The sequence below is a fragment of the Suncus etruscus genome, chromosome 2, assembly GCF_024139225.1.
Source record: "Suncus etruscus isolate mSunEtr1 chromosome 2, mSunEtr1.pri.cur, whole genome shotgun sequence".
NCBI classification, from domain to species: domain Eukaryota; kingdom Metazoa; phylum Chordata; class Mammalia; order Eulipotyphla; family Soricidae; genus Suncus; species Suncus etruscus.
In genome coordinates this window covers 164,773,623-164,791,928 of record NC_064849.1, presented here as the reverse complement: position 1 = coordinate 164,791,928, position 18,306 = coordinate 164,773,623, and the positions used below count along the sequence as shown (strand labels likewise).

Here is an 18,306-nt window from a genome sequence, read left to right as displayed (position 1 = left end):
GGGGTGGGGCTTGATAGGCTATTTGAAATGTAGGAAAGAACATTTAGGGAGCCGTGAATATATTTGTTTGACATGATGAAAAATGTATAACCTAATTTTAGGTTTTGTTTTTTGATGATAGGTTTTCTTGTTTAAAGAATGTTAACATGAATATGTAAGAAATGTTCTATATTCATACATTAGGGTGTTTGTACTCTCCCTTTTTTTAAAACAAGTGATTATTGTCTTTCATTATCATTAAAATACAGATTGTGGGCTTCACTCCTTGGTTAGATTTTATTCATCTTGGGAAGCATTTTCTCCTGTTAAAATATTAAAGCCTAATTTGAAATATTTTCACAAACGCAAGTGACTTTTTGAAGGTTGTACTCTTGCTTCTGTGCATTTTTTTTGCATATTATATATCAACCTCTCCAGGATAGATGTGTTCTTTGTTGTTATAGACTATTACACATTTAAATCGAGTTTTCTCCAATATTCATGAGTTTAATTCTTTAGTGTAGATGTGACCTTACAGTCACAGATAAGGAACTTGGCTACATCTATTTATACCCTGGACCTTGTATTGAAGAGTATTGCAAACACTGAATTTGTGGTATGTGTGTATATATATATTCATACATATATATGCTTTGTTGTAGAAATGGAATGTCAAATCCAAGTGCTCTTAGAATGAGATGCAACATTAAATATAAAATCAATACAATAGGCTTTTAATGGTGGATTCAATGTAGTATATATACATGTCGATTTTTAAAGATGCAAACTGGAAATCTATATAATGATACAGTGATTTTTCTTCAAAGAAAAATCAAGTATGGAGTAAAAAATCACAAGCATCACTCATGTCAGATAAAGATAGAATCAATATAAGCTAATAAAATAGCTATCTGTAACACTTTTTATATGACTGCTAATTTAAGTAAATTGCAAAGTATAGGAAAATCTTTTGTATTCAGTTCAGCTTGTTACTGACTTTTCATTTGTTTTGGGGCTACACTTGTTGATGCTCAAATCTATTGCCAACATGGGGGAACTTAAGAGTTGGCTCCTGTGGTCTCAACAGGACTATTGGAATTGAATCTATGCTTCCTGCTTGCAAAGTATGTGTTTCTTGGCCTGTGTTAATGATGTTTTCCCAACTGAAAGTGACATTTAACTTGCAGATTTCCTCTGGATACATAATATAAGTATGGCAAATACGCATAGAGTAGGATTATTATGAATTGTCATTATTTCTTTGGTTTTTGGAACCATACCTGTCCGCACTCAATGACACGTTGAATTTGTGGGACCATTTTTTGGTGCCCAGGGTTTGAACCTGAGTCTGTGTGAAACAAGTGCTTTATCTTTTCTCTCTTATGTGCTTACTCTGGCCCTACAAGTTAATTTTGTACAATAGTTTTTGAAATGCTAGTTTCAAGAAATTAAAGAAAGGAAATATATATAAAGAGATATAGATATAATAGAGGCTAAACTTTATTGAACACTATGTAGAGTGTACACACAATTCATATATGTTGTGGAATTGTGTACAATACTGCAATTTGTTGCTCCCTCTCCACAATTTCTGGATTATAAATAACTTGGTTAAGCCATGCAGATGTGGGTGGGATTACCACTAGGTGATAGATTTGATTGAGAATCCTAATGTTATTTTTTTGGGGATTAAATAAAAATTGGCATTTCACTGATACTAAAATTAGTACCTAAAATGATAGTGGGATATTAGCAGCCTAAGAATCGCATCACAAAACTCAAGAGAGACTTTTCAAATAAAGCAAATTAGTATTTTGTTTCTGGACTCAACTATGAGACTAATGTGAGGTATTAGCAATCACTAGTCTGACTCAGAATGTTAGGCCAGTCCAAGGCCTCTTTTTACGTTGAAGGCAAAAAGAGGGAATTAAAACAATCACTTGAGGGGCCAGAGGGTGGCGCAAATGGTAAGGCTCCTGCCTTGCCCGCGCTAACCTAGGACGAACCTGCAGTTCAATCCCACAGCATCCCATATGGTTCCCCAAACCAGGAGTGATTTCTGAGCGTGTAGACAGGAGTAACCCCTGAGTATCACCAGGTGTGGCCAAAAAACGAAACCAAACCAAAACCAAAAAAAACAAGGGGGCTGGAGAGATAGCATGGAGGTAAGGCGTTTGCCTTTCATGCAGGAGGTCATCAGTTTGAATTTCAGCATCCCATATGGTCCCCTGTGCCTGCCAGGAGCAATTTCTGAGCATGGAGCCAGGAATAACCCCTGAGCACTGCCGGGTGTGGCCCCAAAACCACACCAAAAAAAAAAAAAAAAAAGGAAGAAAACAAAACAAAACAAAAAAATAAAACACTTGAAATTGAAAAAAATGTATGTATGTATGTATGTATGTTTAAAACAGTTAGTATAGATTTAAAATGCTTTTCTTTCCTATTATCAGATAACAAAGATTTTGGAGCTGCAGAAAGAATATAGTAGTTAGAGCACTTTATCTTGCATGTGACTGACTCAAGTTCAATTTCCGGGCCCCCATATGGTCCACAGATCCATACCAGGAGTAAGCCCTGAGTACCCCAGGTGTGGTTCTCCAGGGAGGGAAAGACAATGGGTATAAAAGATTCAGAAAAGACATGGCAAGTAGACCTGAAAAAGGGCTAGGGTATCAGCTAGAAATGGGGGAGAGGAAGACAAATAACATGAGAAGTATGCAAATAGAGGTGAAAGAAGGAAGCTGAGATGCACAGCATAGTTTGAAAATCTCAGTAACCTGTCTTTTCCACAGCTGATTTTTAACATTCTTGAATTTAATATATGCCTTTTGAAAAAGTAAGTAGCTCTGATAGTCAGAGTTCTCTCACTCCTCTTTGTTTTGCTTGCCTTCTGAGACTTAGGTTCATTTCATCCTTTATAGCAAAATGTCATTTAGAGTTAGATGTTTCAGAATTCAAGTTGTATTTACCACTTCCTTTTTTCACCCTTATTTTCTCACATAGCACATCTAAAGAATCAAATTTTTGTAAATCTTCTGTCTGGAGGATTTAGTTTAGCCTTCAGTCATACTCTTGGGAATTTCTCTTTGATATTCTGTAAAATGAATTACCTCACTAACCACATCTATTAATTGAAAGGTTTTTTTGGAATCTGATGTTTAACAGAAAGGAAGGGATTTTACTTGTAAAGAATTTTAAACTTTTTTCCTGTGATATGACCAAAGAAGTACTGTATGTTTATGAAACTATCATTATGTTTACATGCTAAGTAATTTCAAATTTAAGAATTCAAATGGATTTTCTGGTTATGCTTTTATAATTGAGAATGTTGTAATGAAGAGACCACTGGGCTCACATGTAACCCTGAACAGGTTTGTTAACTTTTCTATTACTTCATTTGTAAAATGGAAATTTTACCTTTCTCTTTATCTCAGAAGATGACTATATATAACTCTTAAGTGTTAGAAGGTAAATATTGTTAAATACACATATGGCTATGTTCACCATTAGATTACTTTTAGTCACTCTCATTTACTAAAAGATGAGCAAATGCAGAATAAATTCTCTTTTTTTCGATGATCCAAATATTGGATTTCAATAAAGTAAAGTAAAATTTGTCAAAGAAACTTGTGAGCAAATGGAAGTAAAGTGGGTAAGTCATACATAACTTGTCATAGATCTTTTTAACAGGGACAAAGATCTAAGCCATTAGTTCTGTCTTCTTCTCTAATAATACTTTTATGCGTAACTTATAAATCTTTTTACCTCCAGTCTGTCTTACTTTTCCAAACACAGACTAACACTAAGCAAGATAGAAAGAATAAAAATCATAGGTCAAATAGGCAGCTAAGCGATCTGACGCTTGTTGGACACTAATGGAATTGTAGACTTTTAGAAAATGATTAGTTATGAATTTCAATGTCCTTGTTGACAAAAGGTCAGTTTTTGTAAAATTGTAATAAATTTTTAATGAGGTTTAAAAAAAATCACTGTGTTAGATTATCACCATAAAACCTATGCAGTTAGTTTTTCATATTAAGCGTCACAGAATGTTTTCTGCTAAAAGGACAATAGTAGCTGTGACTTTTTAAAAAGTTTTGTCTTCTATGTATAAATTTTTAAAATACATACTTAAATATGTACCAATTAATGTGGTTTCAGAACTGCATGGAGCTATTGGCAAAAACGGTTGGCAATAGATGAGTAATTTTTGAAATAACATCATTAGTAGATGGAAGGTTTCCTTAGCATTTTCCCCACTTTTACCTATCTTTGACATTTTCCATAAAATATTAGTTTTCTTTATGCTTCTGATTTGCTTAATGAAATAATTGTGTGATCATTATGATACAAAATAAGCCTATTGTTGTATTAATATGTATTCTTAAATAATCCTTTTTTCCTCATGATATAGAAAAATAGTATTCATTACAGTCCTCTGTGAGATTGGTATCAGGTGTGTAATTAGGCTTAGCTTGAAATATTTGGGCAGAATTATAATAGGTATAATTTAGTCATGTGTTTGATCCCTTTCCATTTAAAGTATATAATTATAGCATAATATAGAAAAAGTAATAATTTCTGATTTCTACATGTGATAGTGTCAATATATTGCCATAGATTTTTCAACATGTTCCTGATATGAGCTGGCCTATATCTCTTTTTTTTGGGGGGGCACACCCATTTGACCCTCAGGGGTTACTCCTGGCTAAGCACTCAGAAATTGCCCCTGGCTTGGGGGGACCATATAGGACGCCGGGGGATTGAACCATTTATGGTCCTTCCTTGGCTAGTGCTTGCAAGGCAGACACCTTACCTCTAGCATCACCTCTCCGGCATATATCTCCTGGCATATATCTCTTAATAATTGTATGTAGCACAGTACTTAGTGATTTATTGTCTGATCATGGTTTCAAAGAAACCCTTTTATGCCTAAATAATCTGCATTGAGATTTCCTTTTAAAATTACTAAAGATAAAATGATTATAGTAAATGAGGAACTCAAGACGTAGATTCTGTTGAAATGATTTAAAGTAAATCCATATCAAGTATATTGACTTCATATTTAGCAATTTCCTTTTCTTTTGCAAATGTCAGTGTGTGGGTTTGGGAAGGGGATAATTCTGTTTGAAAAGAGAATATTTTGTGGTGTATTACTTGTGAGTGTACATCCTGCATTCTAATGTGAAAGAATAGTAAAAGCAAGGTGAAAATGGAAACTTAGTTTTGCATAGATATTGAAGACTTGAACAAAGAAATTTAATCCATTTTATCCAGGTATTTAGATAAAATTTCTCTCACTTAAGATTTTTATCAGCAGAGTAGTTCTTCACATACTGCTTGCTAGTTGTTCAATGTGGTCTATGGCTAAGCGGTTTCACTGCACCCCTTGGTGAGATAGTTGGCTTTCTCCTGGGGGACTAGCCATGTTCCATAGCCACATCCTGTCTGAGGCCAGAATATTCCTATTTAGCTGCTCCTGTTTGTTCCTGCTGGACTTTGAAGTACTGTTTTCCCATTATCTACCTTCCCTCAGATTCTTGAATAAATGACTCCATCAGTCAGTGGGGCCACTGCCTATTGCACTTCAAGGGAAGCCTATTTCCTAAGTTCTATGTTTCTCCTATTACCAATAAAATGGATTTACTCAATATCAAGTCATCACTATTCTACCCAGCTTTCGACCTCCGCAATTCAGCGACCTCTTTCCCTTTCATTTCCAGTCTCATCTACAGGCTTTGGGAAGCTGAACTGAACTCAACTGGGGTCTAAAGCACAAACGGAAATATTCCCAGGAATCTCACTGTGACCGTGACTTATCTCTCCTACAATCTCGGCTCTTATTGGCAGGGGCTGTACTGAAGAGGAACATGAGGGATTGTGCACATGCTAGGTACTGGAATAGCTGTTGAACTGAAGGATGTAGCAGGCTAGGAAATTCTGAATGATAGAAGCCCCTAGTTGGACACTCTGTAAATGTTCCTTTTTTATTTTCAAGGCCATCGATGATTTAGTGGATGGGGTAGCCTTCATTATTCGGGTTACTAATTTTATGCTTTTTTAAATCGCTGACCCATTCAACTGCTTATTGCCTACTGCAAGACTGCAGGGATACTCTCATTACAATACCTCTTGCATAGAATCTTATCTGGCTCTTCAGCTGAAGCTTGGAGAGTTGAAACATATGGGAATATTTTATCCTTTGGTTCTAAAGCTCATTTAGAAGCTAACTAAGTGTGTTGCATTAGACAGGCTTTCTTTTGCATTTAGAAGAGGAGGCACTGGGACAACTCTGACTTCAGTCTATGAAAAAAATAAAAGTTAGCTTTACTCTTGGAAAATTGTCTAGTGGTGCAGTGGTAGGGCATTTGTCTTGCACGTGGCTGACCTAGGACTGACTGTGGTTCACTTCCTCGGCATTCCATCTGATCCCCAAGCCAGTAACGGTTTCTGAGTGCAGAGCCAGGAGTAACCCCTGAGGCTCACCGGGTGTGGCCCCAAAACAAAACAAAACAATTCAAAAAGGAAAAAAATGTCTAGGAAGTAGACTCGCCATGTCCCTAATCCAAGTTCTTTTTCCTTGGCTGTAGAAAGAAGACTTTCCATAGTCGTTGTCATCTTTTTTTTGCTTTTGAACCACACCCAGTAGGTCTCAGGGGTTACTCCCAACTCTGTGCTCAGAAATTGCTCCTGGCTTGGGGGACCCACATGGGATGCTGGGATTTAACCACATCCATCCTGGGTCAGCTCAGCTGTGTGCAAGGCACATGCCCTACAGCTGTGCTACCATTCCAGCCCGATAGTCTTCTTTACTATTGTATATTTTGGTTTGGAGGCTATACCTAGCTCTGCTCTGGATTTGCTTCTGGCTCTGTCCTCAGAGATCTCTCCTAGCCATGTTTTGGGGGCTATAGAAAATGCCAAGCTTTGAACTTGGTTTAATTGTGTACAAGGCAGGTCCCTTACCCAGTTTACTATCTCTCAGGCTCTGGAAAGAAGACTTTAAATTGGTCCTTGTGGTCCCAAGTGAGAAGAGATCGTTACATTGCTGATTTTCTGTTTTCATTGTCCAGTTAACTACATAAGTAGAATTTTTTCCCCTCGAAAATCCTGTCTTTAGCTTTGTAATTTTTCTTAATCCAAATGTGCTACATGTATAGAATCAAGATCAATCAAATATAACATTTCTTGTCACTAATGAGATAACTCACACCAGTGAGAATGGCACATATCAGAAATATGGGGATCAGGGGCCGGCGAGATAGCATGGAGGTAAGGCGTTTGCCTTTCATGCAGAAGGCCATTGGTTCAAATCCCGGCATTCCCTCTGGTCCCCCAAGCCTGTCAGGAGCAATTTCTGAGCATAGAGCCAGGAGTAACTTCTGAGTGCTTCTGGGTGTGACCCAAAAACCAAAAAAATAAAAAATATATGGGGATCAATCTGTGTTGACAGGGATGGGGAGGAGGAAGAACTCTCATCCACTATTGATGTGAATGTTTTTGGTTCTACCCTTATAGAAAAAGGGATGGAGACTTATCATACTTTTTACTTCTTACTTTCTCAGCAAAATTTTTTAAATGTTACTTTCTCAGTAAAAAAGTGGAGATTTCAGATTTCTCAAATCTCAAACTAAGAATGGAGCTGCCATATGAACCAGCAATATTACTTCTTGGGTAGCTGCTCCCAGGACATAAAGCACTTACTCAAAAGGGTGTATTATGTCGTTATTCATTGCAACTAATTTAGCACAATAGCTAAGAAATGGAATCAATCTTGGTATTCAATGATAGATAAGTGGATTATGAAGATGTGGTAGATATACAGAATGGAATACAGTGCAGCTATAGTATATACTATGCAGCTGCTAGGAATGATGAAATCATGCAATTTGAAAGCATGGCTGGAACTAAATGATAACGTTAAATTTAAGCAAGTCAGAAAAAAGGATAAACAAGATGATATCCCTTATATGTCGTATTAGAATAACTGGATGAGGGAATGCAATGTATGAGAAAAGGATTCTTGGAGCTGGAGCAATAGCACAGTGGGTAGGGTATTTATCTTACATCCATCTGACCTGGGTTCGATCCCTGGCATTCTAAATGATCCCCAAGCTTGCTGTGACTAATTTAGGAGTTTAGAGCGAGGAGTAACCTTTTAGTGCCACCAGTTATGGCAAAAATTAAAAAAAAAAAAAAAAGGAGGGTTTTTTGATCACCCTTGAATAGAGAGATTGGTAGAAGGACAGAAAAAGAAATTTAGGGTATCAAGGTGGGTGGGAAGTAACAGGCAGGAATCAATGGCCTTGGATATATTAGTAATCTGGGGAATGGTATAGCTATGTAACCAAACAGCAGGTTCAAATCAGTTAGAACATGAAATCCAAACTATAGTAATGAAACTTAGAAATGTGCCAGTCAAGGTGGCAGGCTGGTGAGGTGGGAGTGGGCCTAAGGACACTGGTGCTAAGATTGATGCTAGAACAATATATGTCGAAAACTAAACTATGAATAATTTGATAAATCATGGTGTTTTGATGACATTTTAGAAAACCTGTAACCTGTAAACTATAACAACTTTTGTGATATGTTTAAATAAAACCCAACCCAGGAAAACAGAGATTTAATGATGCTAAGAATATTTTGTTGGGGCCCGGAGAGATAGCACAGCAGTGTTTACTTGCAAGCAGCCGATCCAGGACCTAAGGTGGTTGGTTTGAATCCCGGTGTCCCATATGGTCCCCTGTGCCTGCCAGGAGCTATTTCTGAGCAGATAGCCAGGAGTAACCCCTGACCAATGCCGGGTGTGGCCCAAAAACAAAACAAAAAAAAGAATATTTTGTTCTCAAGCTGATACAATCATGGTTTCCCCTTCTATAATCATATTTTATGTTACTTTCCACAATAATTTAAAATATCCTCATTCTTTTTAATTGCTCTGTATAGAAAAATTATTGTTATTAAAAGAATTTGTTTTTTAATATTGAACCAAATGGACACACATATATACAGATAGTACCTCACTTACTCATTCACTCACTCACTCGCTCATTCACTTATTCATTCTTATTTTAGGAATTTCTGCTTTATGATAGATACTCTGCAAAGAATTAGAAATAGTAGATGGGATCATCACATACTAAACAGGGAGAGAGGTTGTTGGGATGAAGTTAGAAATGGATAGGGAGGAGTCAGATTGGGTAGTGCCTTGGAGGTTAGAGCAAAGTTTGAACTGTATTTTTAGAGTAATTAGTACCATTGGAGAATTTTCATTATGACTTGATCAGTAGAGAGAATTGTGGAGTTAAGATATCCAATGTGTAGGCTACCAAAAATGTTGAGAATGACGACATGATTTAGACTATTTCTTTTCCAAATAAATAATCCCAATATGTACCCAGAGCCATCTTCTACTTATATTGGGAGGTTCTGCTTAAATATACTTGTTAGGTTTAATTGTGAGCTGTTTCTGAGTTCATTCAATAATACTCATTAGGGAACTTATTTAAAGTTTATATTTCTAGTTCCTGAGTTAGTAAGTTTTGGTTGAAGTATAGGAAAAATTTTAGTTTTAAAAGTTTTCTGAGTAAGTCAAAAATATTTTTATATTAGCAGGATTAAACCAAATAAATTATAATTATTCTATAAAGGCATCCTTTAAAATGTAATTTACAGAAAGTAATTTCATAAAGGTAAGCATTGATTTTACATTTTAGAGCTATACTACAAATTGACTTCTTCCACTGATATGCTAGTAGTCATTTCCAGAAGTTCAATCTTCAAAATAAACAGACTACAAAACCCTTTTGGCTTGAATGAATATCCCTTATTCTGAAACGGATCTGAACAGTGTGTTAGGGAAACTTTAAAATTTTAAAATAAATGTAATTGTGTTTTCTTATTTGTATTTTTAAAAACTTTACTCAATCTTGCTTTTTTTAATTCTTTTTTGTTTGTTTGTTTTTTGCTTTTTTGGGGGGGCCACACCCTGGAACGCCTCAGGAGTTACTCCTGGCTGTGCGCTCAGAAATTGCTCCTGGCTTGGGGGATCATATGAGACATCAAGGATCGAGCCAAGGTCCGTCCTGGGTCGGCTATGTGCTGTGCCATCGCTCCGGCCCCAATCTTGCTTTTTTAAAAAAAAATTCAATCCTCTCTAGATGTTTTCTTGGGTTACTGAGTTCTTCTTTGGTATTCTAATTTGTCATTTTTTAAACCAGCTCCTTAAACACCCACCAACTCCTCAGCTTTCTTTTCTTTCCTGGGAGAGTTCTCAGTACATATAAGACTATCACTTCACTAACTCCACAGCCTTTCCATCTGAAGAATATGAAAAAATAAACAAAACTGATGACAGTTCTCTTCAAATTTTTTTTGGCAACTAGAATTGTTTTTAATTATTTTATTTTTAATTTTAAAATTAAAATTTTAAAATACTAATGATATACAGTAAATAAGAGTAAATTGTGTTTGTGATAGGTAGAACTATTCTAATACCACATCAGTTTTCACCTATTCCCACCATTATTGTAGAATGTCCGCGCACAGTCCTCCACATGGACAAGCTTGGTTCAGCATCTATAACCTGGGATCTGTCCTTGTCACTCACTGGGACTGGAGATCTCAGTCAAATGCAAGATCTGATACATGAAACACAATGTAGTGCTTATGAGACAAACAGCAGGAGTTTCAAAACCTAAGACTGAAGTTTAATATTCTGCTTCTCTACTGGTTTTGAAACACTAATTGGATTAATTTAATTTAGTTACCGATTAAACCTACTAAGTTCAGGTAATTTGTCTTTTGAACAAGGGAAATCATCCCAGTTGGTAGCTAGAGAGCACTTAGCTCCACACATTGTAGAGCCAGCAAATCTCACGGCATTTATTATTCGGATCTTTCTACACTTTCTTTAACTCTTGGGTTTTTGTTGTTGTTAGGGATTTGGTGATACACCTGGTGATACTGAAGGGTCGTTCTCAGCTCTTTGCTAAGGGATCACTTCTGGAGCTGCTTGAGGGAACATAAACTGTGGGGTGTTCAGTACAGGGCTCACCACAAGTAAGGCAAGTGATTTCATGTCTGCACTCTCTAATCCCGCCCCCTCTTAAAATTCTTTCTTTGACTGTTAATACCCAACACACACCCAGAATACAATCCCCCTCACGCCTGATTTTCACCAGGTGGGGGAATTGCGGGCAAACAATTTCAGGAATTACAGAATCAAGAACTCATATTTATTAGTAGTAATTCTGCAAGTAAAATCAGGGACGCTTTTGCAGTTTTTCATCTAGTCAATATACTTTCACCACTTCTAGCCACCTATTGTAGTTGCTTACTATTTTACCACTTTCTTGGCCTCTTATTCTACCTGTTGGAGAGAGGATTTGCTGTTGTTCCTCATTTGCTATAAAAAGATACCATCCTTTAAGAGACTCATGATTGAGTGCAACTCCAAATTGTTTATGAGAACCAACATCCTCTTCCTTTTCCTTTCCGTCCTGAATTTCTGTTTTTTATTTGTCTATTTGCCCTCAAAAGATTTCTGATGTGGTGCAACTTGGAAGAGTTATGAGACCAACATTTTCTTACCTTTCCCTTTGGCCCTTTGCACTTCTGTTTTTTATTTGCCTCAGGTTTAGCAACTAGAGAAAACCTCCTTCAGATTTATAAATGAAAGCTCCACTGAATCTTGTGCATATTTATATTATTCAAGTTTTTCATGGTTCTCTTGACTCTTAAGGCACAACAGACATTCTTTATTACTGATGCTTTTCTTTGTTGGAGCACTAAATGCACCTGCATCCCTTTCATAGAGATATAAGAGTATACCTTGACTTTTAGAATGCCAGCTTAAGGAGTTGATAATTTATTTCTGCCATGCAAAGGGGTGACATAATGAAATCTGAAGTTCATCTTCTTCTTCCTCTCACATCCTTGACTAAAGATTGAAACCTGCTTTTCAAGCTAATCCCCCTCGCCTCATTTTCAAATGATTTCTCCCATCTTCCAATTCTGAGTTCAGTTTTTATTCACAAAGAAATTCTTACTGTTCTTGAACTACTGCTGGTTATCCCACAGTCTATGAGTTAAATATGAGCCTTTCAGTCAAGTCATTTCAGAATGGAGTTTTAAATTTGTTTCTTGCAGTATGTGGTCTTTTCAACTTTTCAGTGATGCCAGGGCAATTGTGTAATCACACAGAGCATTAATAAAGGAATGAAGCCTTCACCTTGCTTCATGTTCTTCACTAAAAACAAATCTCAAAGCATGATAGACCTAAGGTTAGAATTTAGATTGCCATTAAGAAATAAAAGATTGGGGCAGGCCAGGTGGTGCTAAAGGTAAGGTGTCTGCCTTGCAAGCGCTAGCCAAGGAAAGATCACGACCACGGTTCGATCCCCCAGCGTCCCATATGGTCCCCCCAAGCCAGGGGCAATTTCTGAGTGCTTAGCCAGGAGTAACCCCTGAGCGTCAAACGGGTGTGGCCCCCCCCAAAAAGAAATAAAAGATTGGGCCAGGGAGCTAGTTAACTGGGCTGCAGAACATGATTTGCAGAAGTGCTGGAGTTCTGCAACATTGGTCTCTTAAGCCCCACTGGGAGCATGAAGAACTAGTAGGTGTGGTTCTCCCAGGCTCACCCCCAAAATAAATCAAAAAACAAAATGAAGGTCAGTCCAGGATTAGAGGAAAATATTTGTGAAACAAATACCTGATTAAAAAAAGGAATATCTAGAATATTAAAGAACTCTGTAAGCATTGTAAACTAGTAAGAAGACAAGCAGTGTAATTTGCAAATAATTTGCAAGAAGGAACACTCAGTACACTTCCAAGAGAAATGAAAATTCATATTGATACAAAGAATGCTTGTGAAAGATCATAGTAGCATTTTAATGCTATTCTATTAAGAAAAAGTTTTCAACTGGTGAACAGATATAAAATAGCATAACTAGAGAAGTGAATTCTATTTAGCAATCAAATGAATCAAATACCAGCTTAGAGTATTCCTAAACACAGAGCCAGGACTAAGCCTTGAATACAGCTGGGTCTGGTTCCTCAACAAAACAAAACAATGTAATCGTTTTGCAGGGTTTCCTAGGACTGCTGTGCTTGAAGTCCTTTGTAGCTTGCTTATATTGATGGCTGTAGTCAAAAGAGAAAGACAAACCAAGCAAAACTTTAATTCCCTTTTTTTTTGTTTCCCTGAAGGCTTTAACTCCTTCAAGCCAATCTTTCTGGTGTCCTTAATCCTTATGCTCCTCTTCTTTCTTTTAAGATAGATATAGATCATTCTTGATATTGGAGTGAGATTAAGACATTTTACCAACTAACAAATAGTTGACCTGTTATCTCCCACCTTTTTAAAATGAAGATTGGGCTTTATTAACATCGGTATTTTTAATGTCTTAAATATTTTCTTGTGAACATAGTGTTTTTAAAAGCTGAGTATCAGGGAGGTGCATTGTTAATTTATCAGTGGCACCTCTGTCTAATATGCTTAGGCATTCTTTACTTTTGAAGGCAGAATTAATCTTTGATCAGATGTATATCAGGGGTACTGTTGGTTTTATTATTTTACAAAAATGTTCTTGTGATTGTCTTAGTTTAATACTACCCACCCACATATATTTTTGAATATACAGGATAGATAAGGAGAATACAAAGAACAGAATGGTTCTATTAAATCAAATGCAAAGGGAGACATAACTACTGCTATTTGAAAAACTAATATAGATGTTTAATTAGCTTTCTTCTTGTCTTTGAGGAAAGGGAATCTGAAATTAAACTGATGAGAATGTTTGGATCTTCTTATATAGGTGCAACTTTGTGGAACAGTGAAGAAAATCTTGATTTCATTTCAAGAATATATACATATAGATAGATAAAACAAGGTAGTTTTAATTTAATCTTAATTAGAAAGGTGTGAAGGGAGATACAAGAGTACATAATCAAGAAAGAACATGGGCTTCTCTAGAGTGGAAATAAGAAAACAAAGGAATATAGAGACAAGCAAGCAAGATACATGTTCAAGAGAGAATAGGGATATGAAGAACAAGCCAAGAAGATCTTATTTTTAACCAGGGACGTTTTTTGGAGACAGTAGAGAGACTAGGGGGAGGAGTAGGCAGTGATAGAGGATAGGGAGAGAAAGTCATTTTATATTTAAAGTATGGCTAGGCAAAAAATAACACTAGTGCCTGCAAAGCTTTCACATGCCTCTGTGACTAGACATTTGTTCAAAATAGAGATACTTGGACCAGTGAAAAGCCCAAAGGGCATAGCACATGCTTTGCATGCTAGAGGACTTGCTTCAGTACCTGTCATAGCATGGTCCCCCAAGTATGCAGAGCTGGGATTAGCCTTTGAATATCACTGGATGTGATCCAAAAGCCAAAAAAATATGTGAGTGTTTATGTATATATATGTATAAACATATAATGTACACATATATTATGCCTAATAATAAATGAAGGAAATAAATTATTTAAAGAAAAAGTGATTCATTTAAATTTTTGAATTTTTTCATACTAATAGTGAGAGATTGTTCAGGATACTGATTGGTATTAATTGGAGCTATCTGAATGACTATACTAGTTAGAATGATTGATCAGTTGATCCAGTGTGCTTGGGGATGAGGGGGTCTTCTGAACCTGGGACTTTGGGTAATGCTATTGAGACTGTCAAGACCAGTCAGAATGGCTGCCTAATGGAGGTTAAAGTGTTCTTGAGAGGGAAAGGATGAGGTCTTGGTCTTGATGAAATTATGATTAATGGGTGAAAGGCAACAAACTTCTAAGTGAGTTGATATGTGGGATAACCGAACAGTGAGAAATGCTATGAATAAAATCAGAGTGAGGCATGAAACAGAGTAGCTGGACGGAGGACTTGTTTTTATGATTTTAGTGAGAGTGGTGTTGAAATATCATATGCCTAAAACTTATTTACATATAGCTTCATATATTACGATTCTTTAATCACATGTAAAGATTTATATGTAAAGATCTTTGTAAAAATATAGATAAAAGATTTATATAAATCTGTATATAAAGATCTTTATAAAGTGTTTATAAAGACATTTTTAAAACTAGTTTGCTAAAGTTTCTCTTTTTTTAGACACACTCATTTCTGTCAAAGAAATATAAAAACTTATTATCAGCATCACCATGAAAGGAAGTATTTTCTGTTGTTCTTAAAATTGCTGTATTTTTGGGACCAGAGAGATAACATGGAGGTAAGGCATTTGCCTTTCATGCAGAAGGTCAATGGTTCGAACCCGGGCATCCCATATGATCCCCTGAGCCTGCCAGGAGCAATTTCTGAGCATAGAGCCAGGAGTAACCCCTGAGTGCTGCCAGGTGTGACCCAAAACCAACAACAACAAATTGCTGTATTTTTTACTTGGTTTATTTTGGGACCACACTTGGTGAAGCTCAGGGGTTATTGCTGATTACATTCAGGAATAACTTTTGCAGACTCATGGGAACCTATGGGATTCTGGGGATGGAACCCAAGTCAGCCACATGCAAGGCAAATACCCTACTGGCTGTACTATCACTTTGGTCACCAAATTGCTGCATTTCTAGTGTCTTCCTCAAGACTTCATGTAGCAGTCAAATCTCTACAGGTGCTGCTTGTGTAGAACCTTTAAAGATTCCTGTCTTTAAAGAACTTTTTTTTTTATTAATACCTTTATTTAAACACCTTGATAAGAAATATGATTGTAGTTGGGTTTCAGTCATGTAAAGAGCATCCCCCTTCACCAGTGGAACATTCCCACCACCAATGTCCCAAATCTCCCTCCTCCCCACAACACCCTCACCTGTACTCTAGAGAGGCTTTCCACTTTTCTCATTCATTCACATTGTTATGATAGTTCTCAGTGTAGTTATTTCTCTCACTGCACTTACCACTATTTGTGGTGAGCTTCATGTCGTAAGTTGGACCTTCCCGCTTTGTCTCTGAGGATTATTGCAAAAATGTCTTTGATTTTTCTTAAAAACAATAGATGAGTGAGACTATTCTGCATCTATCTCTCTCCCTCTGACTTATTTCACTCAGCATAATAGATTCCATGCACATCCATGATTAGGAAAATTTCATGACTTCATCTCTGCTGACAGCTGCATAATATTCCATTGGGCATATGTACCAGTTTCTTTAGCCATTCATCTGTTGAAGGGCATCTTGGTTGTTTCCAAAGTCTGGCTATTGTGAATAGTGCTGCAATAAATATAGGTGTGAGGAAGGGATTTTTATATTGTGTTTTTGTGTTCCTAGGGTATATCCCTAGGTGTGGTATAGCTGGATCATATGGGAGCTCAATTTCCAGATTTTGGAGGAATCTCCGTATCGCTTTCCATAAAGGTTGGACTAGGCTGCATTCCCACCAGCAGTGAATAAGAGTTCCTTTCTCTCCACATCCCTGCCAACACTGTTTATTCTTATTCTTTGTGATGTGTGCCATTCTCTGGGGTGTGAGGTGGTATCTCATCATTGTTTTGATTTGCATCTCCCTGATGATTAGTGATGTGGAGCATTTTTTCATATGCCTTTTGGCCATTTGTATTTCTTCTTTATCAAAGTGTCTGTTCATTTCTTCTCCCCATTTTTTGATGGGATTAGGTGTTTTTTTTCTTGTAAAGTTCTGTCAGTGTCTTGTATATTTTGGAGATTAGACCCTTATGTGACAGGTATTGGGTGAATAGTTTCTCCCACTCAGTGGGTGGCTCTTGTATCCTGTGAGCTATTTCCTTTGAGGTGCAGACGCTTCTCAGCTTAATATATTCCATCTGTTTATCTCTGCTTCCACTTGTTTGGAGAGTGCTGTTTCCTTCTTAAAGACGCCTTCAGTCTCAATGTCATGGAGGGTTTTACCTGTGTGTTGTTCTATATACCTTATGGTTTCAGGTCTGATATCAAGGTCTTTAATCCATTTGGATTTTACCTTCGTATTAAAGTTTCTATAACTTTAATTTATATCTAATACTGCATGGCCTAAGAAATGCTATTTTTTTCTTTCGGGTCCTTTCAGAGGCTGGTAGGCACTGGGGCACTTTTGGTGCCAATCTTTTTCTTAAGGCAGAGGCTCTGCATCAGACCTCTTCCTCTTAATTTCTATGAATTTGTAGACTGTCTTTGGCATTTCTTGGCTTGTGGTAGTATAATATTGGTACTTAAATTATTTTTCCTATGTATGCATCTGTGCCAATTTCAACTTTTTTTCTAAGTATCCTAGAAAACTCCATTCTAGCTCCATATATATATATAAATTGCTTTACTTCCAAATAGTGTCACCCTGAGATGAAGGGACTTTGAAATGTGAATTCTAGGGAGATTTAGTTTAGTTATTTGGCAATAAAAAAGTATACATATGAATACATTCTACAGGACTGAACTTAGAGACACTCAAGTTGGTGAATGTAGCCAGATATAAAAGATAGCATATATACAATTTCAATCTAACTAAGAGAGGGAAATGCAGAGAAATGGAAAGTTATGAATTTTGGAGAGCAGGAAGTGATCGCTAATTGCCATGGAGTTTCTTTTTTGAGGTGATGAGTGTGTTCTGTAACTAGATATTGATGATTCTAAAATTCTAAAACTAAGAAATGTGCCTTCCCTTTAAATAAGTGAATTTTATCATCTGAAGTACATATCAGATGTGTACGTGTGGAATTAGCTGTGTCAGTTACTTTGAAGATGTATAAAAAAGATGGGGTGACAGAAGAGAATGTGGGTTCAAGCAGACTTTGTTTCATAAACCACAGAAGATGCCACAGCATATTTCTGTACTGATTCATGTGCTTCAGTGGAAGTGGAAATAATGATGCCAGCTAGGGCAGAGGGACAGTTGAGGAGCCAGCTCTTGAATTCACTAGAACACAATTGTGAATGAGCTTTTTCTATTTCTCTTCCTTCCCTAGGTGACAGATCAGTCAGTGAAAGCATTTGCTGAGCATTGTCCTGAACTTCAGTATGTTGGTTTCATGGGTTGTTCAGTTACTTCCAAAGGAGTCATTCACCTTACCAAGGTAAGCAATATGGCATTTCTAAGTCCATGTCCCATTTCTATGTCTCATTCTTGTCTCATCATACCCTGAGTTGTTAAACACAATGAATGAGAGGGGAGGGCAGACAGATAGTAAGAGATGGGTTAAGCAACTTGCTTTGTATGTGACCAATGTTGATTTGATCCCAGCATCATATAGGACCCCCGAGCACTGTTCTGGTCACTCCTAAACACAAGAATAGGCCCGGAACACCAAGTGAGGTTTTCCTTTCAGTATCTGAATGAGAAATAGTCAGATCATTAGAGAAGTCTATTTG

At 36.8% G+C, this 18,306-nt stretch overlaps 1 protein-coding gene across 1 annotated transcript in view; it reads left to right on the top strand.

The window, feature by feature from the left end:
- FBXL17 (F-box and leucine rich repeat protein 17) overlaps positions 1-18,306 on the top strand; it is a 573,691-nt gene that overhangs the window by 155,819 nt on the left and 399,566 nt on the right. Inside the window, exon 6 of the mRNA XM_049769100.1 lies at positions 17,904-18,011. Coding sequence (XP_049625057.1) covers positions 17,904-18,011 — 108 coding nt within the window. The remainder of the gene's footprint in view (positions 1-17,903; positions 18,012-18,306) is intronic.